This window comes from Anopheles nili, chromosome 2 (genome assembly GCF_943737925.1).
Source record: "Anopheles nili chromosome 2, idAnoNiliSN_F5_01, whole genome shotgun sequence".
NCBI lineage: Eukaryota > Metazoa > Arthropoda > Insecta > Diptera > Culicidae > Anopheles > Anopheles nili.
Window position 1 is genome coordinate 46,364,697 of NC_071291.1, and position 9,303 is coordinate 46,373,999.

General features: G+C 41.3%; 2 protein-coding genes across 2 annotated transcripts; one reads left to right on the forward strand and one right to left on the reverse strand.

Annotated features, from left to right (window-relative positions):
- Window positions 1-975: 975 nt before the first annotated feature.
- LOC128731964 (TBC1 domain family member 22B) lies at window positions 976-3,580 on the forward strand. The gene is made up of 5 exons (XM_053825124.1): window positions 976-1,520; window positions 1,600-2,129; window positions 2,222-2,404; window positions 2,482-2,705; window positions 2,828-3,580. The coding sequence occupies exons 1-5, from the start codon at window positions 976-978 to the stop codon at window positions 2,960-2,962; spliced, it is 1,617 nt and encodes a 538-aa protein (XP_053681099.1). The 3' UTR covers window positions 2,963-3,580.
- A 548-nt stretch (window positions 3,581-4,128) lies between these two features.
- LOC128720244 (uncharacterized) lies at window positions 4,129-8,317 on the reverse strand. The gene is made up of 5 exons (XM_053813903.1): window positions 8,092-8,317; window positions 6,031-7,481; window positions 5,627-5,831; window positions 5,376-5,548; window positions 4,129-5,304 (listed from the first exon to the last, which is right to left on the reverse strand). Exons 1-5 carry the CDS (start codon window positions 8,315-8,317, stop codon window positions 4,129-4,131), a joined length of 3,231 nt encoding a protein of 1,076 aa, XP_053669878.1.
- Window positions 8,318-9,303: the final 986 nt, after the last annotated feature.

Below are 9,303 nucleotides of genomic sequence, written 5' to 3' on the forward strand. Positions count from 1 at the left end.
GTTTTGATCGGTATTTTTCATAGTGAAGAATTTTTGCAAGTTTACGTATAAAACTGAATACACCCTAATTGTTAAGGTTACATATCGACGATAAAAGTATAATCAGTTTAAGAAGAATATGTCATACGGATGCTACATTCGCAGAGATCTGGTAGAAAAATGAATTCCACGCACTAGAAGGAAGAAGAAATTGGTGGAAAACATTGAACAAATTTTCAAAATTTTTAAACTGTAAATTGCCAAACTCAACATACATAAACAGTGAATGCAAAACAAATAGGTGTCATTTAAATACGCGAACCAGCAGTAGATAGAAATCTATAGTTGAATTGGAACCACTAGTTGGTTAGAAGAAGACCCAGAAAATGGTCTGTGCTTAGTTGGGCCACGGTTCAATTTGACAAGATAAGAAGAAGAAGGGAAAAGAAGAATTTGTTCGATGATACCGAAACAAATTGTTGGAAGTACGGTAATTGTGTGTTGTGTTTTTAATTCCATCGTTTCGCTTCACACAATACATTCCGTTTGGTATTGAAGCACAGCGTACACACTCAAAACAGATCACGAAAAAATATTTCTCATCCCACATTTGTAGTGCAAGTTATGAATATTATCTGTGCTTGAGAGACATCTTCCACTTTTCATTTCCTCCTCTCCCAACTACACCGTGACCGACAATGACCCAAACCCGCGGGTGACAACAGGGGGCATTTCGCTGTGTTGTCATTGTTCACCTCGCTTAATTGAATATTACACCCACTGCCGCTTGGAATACCCTCGGTATTACCCACCTAAAAGTTCACTAGTGTGCTCGCCAACGATATCTATTTATGCTGTTTGACTTCGCCATCCAATTTGACGACCTCCTCTGACGGTGAGACAGGTGCCGTCGAAAATTGACCTCCGCCAACTGCAAATTCCGCTTTTCGTGTTGTGCCTCAATACCACAACCGACTTCCACTGTTGGTGGTGGACATGAGTAGCGGGAGCACGAGCGCCAGCACTGCCGGTGGAGCAGCCACTGCTGCGGATGCAACCACATCCTCTTCATTCTGGCGCAATAACAGCCGGTCCATACCCGGAAGGCCGACCACGGTTACGAATCGTATGGGAAGTGGACGTACGATCGGTTCTACTTCGTCCGGTGCCAGCTCGTCATTCCAGGATTATCAAGATTCGGTGAGCGATGCGTGGGATTTGGGTGATGATGAGTTTTGCATCATCTCCGGCGTGATGGACACCCGCATATCAAAACGAGCTTCACAAACGGCGGCCCTGAATGTGATCAAAACTCACAAGAGTGGTAATGGCGCAGGTAAACTACAGAACAGTTCGCGTTCGGACCCGCTGGAATCAAACGCTACATTGGCTAGATCCGAATCTGTTCGATTAGAGCACCAGCAAGGAGAAGATGTTGCCTCACACGGAACGCCGCCGGTATCAAATGAAAATTTAGATGTACAACAGCAGCACCAGCGGTCGCAGACGAACGACGGTACGGTTTACGTGAACGATCAGCGGTAAGACATGACACATTGCCATATGGCAATACGATTTGTTACATTTCTATGATATTTCAACCCATCGATGTGGTTCCAGCCTTCGTCAACGGTTTCATGCATACCCTGGACGCCCGCAGCTGTTGAAACTCTCCTCAAATGTGGCCTCCAAGGATGTGGAGTGCGAATCGAAGTACGAAAAGTTTAGCAACATTCTCGAGGCGCCTCTCCTCAATCTACTCGCGCTAAAGGAGCTCAGCTGGTCGGGAGTGCCTCGCAAAATGCGTGCCGTCACCTGGAGACTGCTCTCGGGCTACCTTCCTACCAGCCTGGAACGGCGCCAGACGGTACTGGAACGAAAGCGGGTCGACTATCGAAAGCTGGTGCAACAGTACTTCGACGCGGACTGCCGGGACGAAAGCCAACAGGACACATACCGTCAGATACATATCGACGTTCCCCGAATGAATCCGCACGTGGCTTTATTCCAGCAAAAGCTTGTGCAGGAAATGTTCGAGAGGATACTGTTTATCTGGGCCATTCGACATCCGGCGTCAGGGTACGTGCAGGGTATCAACGATCTCGTAACACCGTTCTTCATCGTCTTCCTTCAGGAAGCTGTTGGAGCAGGTACGCTGCAGGCCTCGGTTAATTATTGTCGGTTTACCTTAACCCTTTCATTAACACTGTTGTCTGTCATCTGCCGTGTTTTTTGCAAACAGATAAAGATTTGGAACAGTGCCAACTGAGTGACCTCAGCATAGAGCAGCGAGATATTATAGAATCGGATTCGTTTTGGTGTTTGTCCAAATTTCTTGATTGCATCCAGGATAATTACATTTTTGCCCAACTCGGCATTCAAGCAAAGGTGAACCAGCTGAAAGAACTCATTCAACGTATCGATGGTATGACGAGAATTCTGTAACCATTTGCCCACGCTAGTCTCGCGTAAACTCCAATGATTCTATCTCTCCTCGCGCAGGATCGCTGCATCGACATTTGCAAACACACGGAGTTGATTATCTACAATTCTCTTTCCGATGGATGAATAATCTTCTAACTCGCGAACTGCCACTCTATTGCACCATCCGGCTATGGGACACGTATCTAGCCGAATCGGATGGGTTTGCCGTTTTTCAGCTTTACGTTTGCGCCGCATTTTTGCTCCACTGGCGGGACCAATTACTACAGGAAAAAGATTTCCAGGTAAGTTTGGTATATATTGCGCGATTGCTCCACTTCCAATCATTGTCGATTTTTCAGTTGAAATCAATATCATCAAATTTGAAGATCATACAAAACGAAGTTTACATATGATTTTTCCGCAGGGATTAATGCTGTTGTTGCAAAATCTACCCACACACAACTGGATGGATTCCCATATCGGAGTGCTGGTGGCGGAAGCATTTCGCCTGAAGTTCACCTACGCTGATGCCCCGAAACATCTCGAGGCCAAAAGTTGACCCATAATGGCACTGGAAGGAGGGTATTATCATAACTACTGTAGAAACTACTTGTATAAGTTTATCTGAATACCACACTGAATGTTTTGCTAAGCTGTATCGAAGCGAGATTTAGAACGTTTAAGTATGGAAACATTAATTGAAGGTATTATGATGAACAGGGTATATGATGGTAGCGTGTCGAGAGAGAATTAGTAAAGATAACCTTGGCAGGATTTCTTGTTGAACAGGAACTGCTTTTCCACTTATGAACCAGAGGAAAGAAAATGTCCAAAACGAATACGTATTGCAGTAGCGTGAATTGGAGTGGATATTAGTTATTTCATTTTCATCATTTGATCTAAAGCATATGTAAATTTTTTTCTGTTAACGGTCACTTTATATAAATCATCGACGAAGAAATCAAATCAGAGTTCTTTGGTTTCCCCATTTATTGCCGGCAACTGTAAGAACTTAGTTCATCGAATAAAAATGGAATTAAAAACATTAAAATCCACACACATGAGCATGATTAGGGAAAGAACAAATATGAGACAAAAGGGTTTTGCAACAATATTACTGGACTTCTGGAATTGCCAAAAGTGGCAGGTAGTTATAACATCGAAGGCAAGTGACAACAGAGTGAGAACTAACAGGACGAAGAACTGAATGTAACTTTTGGGCGTAAATGTATCATGCAGCATAAAATTCAACATGCTGAGTAAAGTGTCAGCATCCACTTAGCTAATTGTAAGAAAATAAACGAATAAATCAAATCACTACCTATAGCTTTACAAAGGTTTTGTAGTTGTGTACAATTTATTATGCTTTTTATTAGAACTGACTGATACCAAAACGAATGAGATAATTCCGTTGTATCAAAAATAAGAGTAGGATAAAGACCAAAAACGTTGTATTGATGGCATTTCGCAGCAAAAGGATAATCATATATTGGTTTAAAAAGAAGTAGTTAAGTACAAAACATAATTAATTTTTTTTTACGATTGTTCAACATAATTGAATTATATGGCTTCTCTCTAAAACATGTTATTAAATTATCCTATTATCTGAGATAAAAAAAATGGATAACTCATATAGAAATGTTACACACAATGTTTGAAACAAGCATGTACATACAGTTGTAGAAACATCTACGCCATTTTCCATTCCAGTAAACTCTGGCGGTTTCAATAGCAATCCGCATCATTAACATCGGCTGCATAGTACGAAAATAGGACGTCGTCTAAAAGAGACCCAAAGCTTTCCGTATTTTCTAGCCATCGCTGCCGGCTTGCCACAATTGCGGGCAAATCAAGTATTCGCACACGATCGAGAAATTCTTCCGCACTCACGGCGGCAAATTGTCGAAACAGTTCGGCATGACGCACCGTCTCATCACAACCACAATCACCGCCCATTTGCTGTCGCCCGTACGCGGTCGCAACGGTCGTCATATGGGGATTGTACGTTACCGAAAGTAGATTCATGTCGTTGAGGTTCACGATCGAGTCGATAATTTCGTCTGCATTGGCCGTACTGCAAGCGACATTCCCGCTATTGTAATCAGCGTCATTCCTACGCTGATGTCGAGGTACTACACCTGCACTGGAGCCATGTTGTTGTGTAGCACTTGCTACCGTAGGGTCTAGTTCTGATAATGGTTGAGCTAAGTTTTGATTCACTTCCATTGCGGTTCGGTCAGGTGGCTTAACTTCCGAGTAATTAGTATCAATAACAGAGATCCGACCGGCTAGGGTGGAGGGCTGCGGTGAATGAATGGGAATAGTACTGACTCCTTGCATCTCGGTGTTCGAAAGTGGTGATGCTAAGGAGTCTCCTTTGAAGTTCGTTGTCGACTTGTGCGATAGCACAGACCCGGAAAGCACTTGGTAGTAGTCCAGGAAGTTGTACTTGTTGAGGTGCGACATGAGCTTGTTGATGATTGCAATCGTTTCCTTGACAACTCCCAAATCGCAATCATCTCCGAGACAGGCGAGTAGCACACCGAGACAACCGCGGAGTGAAAGTTCATTGAGTACTTTCATGAGACGAGTTTGAATTTCCCGATCAGTAAGGGTAACGATTTTTTTGTGCTCCTTTGAAAACGTCACTGCTGGAAAAGTTCCATCGATCATGCCTTGATGTTGAAATTGCCGACACATCACTAGTCGCCAAAATTGGAGCGCATTGATCTTTACTTCCCAATACAGATCGTTAGCCGCGGCATATGCGAGCACTGTGAACACACTATCCAGACATTGCGGTTGAATTTTGTGATTAGCGTATATTTCCCGGACCGTATTCACCGCTTCTCGACGAACTACTCCTTCGCTTTCACTATCAATCACCTCGATTAGATGGTTCTAAGAAAATACAAAAAAAAAATCATACATAAAAACGACATCATTTTTGTTTCAAAACAGCAGTGTCGTACCATCAACGAAAGCTTTGATAAGGAATGATCCCATAGCATCCGAATCTTCACCATTAAAGTTAGACAACGGAGCGCCGACGCCCGAACATATGGCTCCGTGTCATTCTTTGCTGCTGCTTCCACTACCGGAATGATATCACAATCGAGAATGTGCTTTTGAAAAGCTGGAAATTCTAAAAAAAGAACAACACTTTCACATTTAAGAAACGTACTGTTGAAATAAGTATGAAACGTTCGAACGACAATATTACTGATTTCCGAAATGCTGACGATGGATGCAAGTAGTTCAAGTGCCGAATCTCGTACTTCCCAGCTGAGGTCATGCAACCGTTTGTAAATTATATGTCCAACGTGTTCTAGTCCCGATCCCGAGATGTTATCCATCAGGAGAGCAAGATTGGGTGCCAAAAAATGCTCGATAGAAGTTTGCGTCAGCTTCAGAGCAAGCACAACCAGCTGTGAAGAATAGAAGTAAAACCGAAGAAAGAATAATTTATGCTGTCAGCTAGGTACCAAAATTCAGTCTAAGCTATTAACGTATGGTGACGAATACAATCATGAAACCTATTGAGGCTTTAAATAGCTCATGTTGAAGTCGGAGCACAATTTTTTGCAAAGGTTTGATTGGACGTTAATAAAATCTGCTTGTACTCACCCTAGGAGGTAGATTAGGATTTGCAAGCAAATTCAGCATGAAATTCACAATCGTTGTCGATTCAATGCATTCCTTCCAGGTAATTTTGAAATTTTCGATTAATGACATCAACCCGTTGATTATCGCCGACAGGAGGTTAGGTTTACTCAATATAAGATCTGACTTGCCGCATTCGCTTTTTTGTCCCTCAACCGAGCAACACATGTCGGGAAGGAATTCTTTTAGCAAGTACACAAAAGCCTGAAACGCAATGACGGCTCTCGGTCGTGGTAGCTTGTGATTTGTTACGATTCCCTGAATTGATTTGCAAGCCAGCTCGGTAACGTTCAAATTGTATGCCTGAAATATGTCGCGACAGGCATAAATTAAACGTATCGTAAACTCGCAAGCGATGTCGTACAGTTTGGTGCAAAACTTTTCAATATAATCCGGTAAATCCTTCATCGCGAAGCACTGCATTTCGTACACAACAGGAAAGAGTTGCAGCAGCAATATTTGATCGCCAAACCGGATGCTTTGATTCTTTAGCACCACCTCTTCCGGGGCACGATCACCAAGAATCCGCCACAGAGCATGGTGTGTTTCGGCCATTAGCATCACGTTTTGGACATTTCCACGTCGGATGGAAAAGTTGACATAGTTTAGAAAGTTAATCGTGTACCGATCGAACGTTAAGTCGACGGCCAATGTGTCTTCCGGGGGAATTTCCATCGTGCATAGGCGAGCGCAATTGGCAAAGATGTGTGTCTGCCAGATTTTTGCCAGGTACGTATGATCGTGCATAGTATCGGTAAACTTCCAGAGATTTCGCTCAAACTTGTACGTGTACAGTATGAAGTATGCAACTCGAGTGCGTTGTTTTGATTCGATAATTTTGCGAAAAAGCGTTTGCATTAGGTTTAGCAAAGGAGATATAATTTTCTGGGAGTGATAATCGTTCACCAGCACAGCGTCATCATGTTCCGGACTTTTCCACACGCAGTCAATAAGCGGAGACAATATGGTCCGGACGATTTCCTTAGCCTCCTCATAGTCACCCATCGTACAGAAGCGTTCCAAGACTTCGTAAATAAACAGAGATGTCTCTCGTGTGATGTAGATTGTCTGGTACCCATTGTAGTAGTCGAGACAGATGCGCCACGAACCCGACTGTTTGATCCAAGACATTCCCATTGCGTGGCTTGAGATAGCTTTTAACACTAGGACGTGTCCCAGTTTGATCGAAGGGTTCTGCATTTTTCCGTTGCGTTGAATACATTCTTGGAAACGATCCATCATTCTACTTCCATTTTGTATGCGTGAAAAGTCCCACTCATTTTCCACTATCATCGCCAGAAGCTGAAGTGTAAAAGCAGCGATATCAGTGGCTGGTGGGCGATCACTTTCCCATTGCTTCAAAGTCGTCTCAAGCCACAAAAACACTTCGGGAGATTTTACAAATTTCCGATGATCTGTAAATAAATGATACAAAAGTTAGATAGCAATTTTGTGGAAGGTTTGTTTTGAAATAAGGCTTACAAACTATAATTGTCCCTTATCTTGAAATCAATGAATTACTAAAAGAATAATAACTTCCAAAGCTATCTTTGCACTCACTTTCACCTAACCTAAGAGCCTAGTAAGCTCTGATAGTAGATTAACGTAAATCAAAGCAAATTGCGAAATTATGAAGATCCACATTGTAGACGTAATATCCTGGGTTCCTCTTTACATACGTATTTACCTCATATCCCTTAACTACGATATTTTCAATCAACTGACCACAAACATGAAGTTTGAAAACAATTGTCTATTCGATCTTTTCATACACTTACATAATTGAATGCACTCTAGTTTATTTTTGCTAGGAGTGTACTAGCAAAATATGCATTTTTGTTTCTCTTGAATTCTTGACTCGGCCAGCGGGATATATTGCCTTGCATATATTGGACTCAAACACTATAACAATTACGCTCTAAACAATTGCTTCTAGGCCCTTATCTAATAATATATGTTAGAAAAGGATGATGTACGAAACTAGCTTAAACTAGTATGGGACATAATTTAAAAAACATTTCTTACCTTCGCAGTATTTTCCGGACAGATGACTGATGATCATCTCCAGGTATACATCATTGTTTATCTTGAAGCCGCGATTGAGAAACGCTATCAATACTTTATGAAACTTTTCCTGGCATGTATCGTCCAGCTTGGGTTGGGACCGATCTAGATCCATCGATTGGTTTGTCTCCGTACTTGAATTTGCAGCGAGGTCCAATGACGATGAGCTGCTACTTACAGTTGCCATAGTGCTCTTATCGCAAGTATTTGTTTCAGTTAGACTGCTTTTGTTTGGATAGTTGCATCAACATTTTACAGCACTAATATTGTTGTTTACGTGGACTACAGACAAGATTAAAGGCACTTATAAGATATTACTAGATATTCAATATATGTAGCGTATCACTTCTCAGCGCGATGCAAATTAACAATAACCCGCAAAACACTCAACAGGAAATATTGCGGATGGGACGAGTTTGAAGAAATGTTTTGACAGCTGACGAAGCAGACAACATGTGACAAGACACCAAAACAATGCGAAACGACCAGGGGTATTAAACCAACAAGCGCAATAAATAATCATATCTACAATTAAGCAACAACTGTGAAATTTGCTGATAAGGTAAAGATTTTCATAGAAAGCTGTATTGGTTGTTGATTGAGTTTCAGTGAAGCTAAGTTAGTTTTTTAAGTACCTTGTAATTCCAAAAAAAGAATGTCCGAATAAACTAAACGAACGTGAAAAAAGAAAATAAAACATTATGGTTAATGAACTTTAAGTATATTGTGAGTGTATTTATATTCTAAAGCAAAAGAAAATAAGTGATCATTGCATAGCTAAAGAAACTAGTAACTAAAGTTGAACTAATTTGCGCAATTATTAAAATTCCATGATCCAATGGCACTTCCATGACACTGTGTGTAGGTAAAAATTTATGTTTTCAGTCTGGTGTTTTGACGTAGTTTGAAGATAAATTTATCCTAACTAAATAAAAAAGCTAACGGATACTCTTTGGACAAGTGCGAAAGTTCAAAGCATTTCGAATTTTTTTTTGTTACTTGTTGTGTCAAACCACAAGTCAATGTGTGTATATGATTCGGAGAGTGAGATTGTTTTGGATTGTATGTCTGCTTGAGAAGAAATACTAAATTAGAATCACTAAATAGAAAATAACTTATCCTTTTACCTTGCTGTGTGCAGACTACAACGCGTGTTAACAAAAAACATTCAGT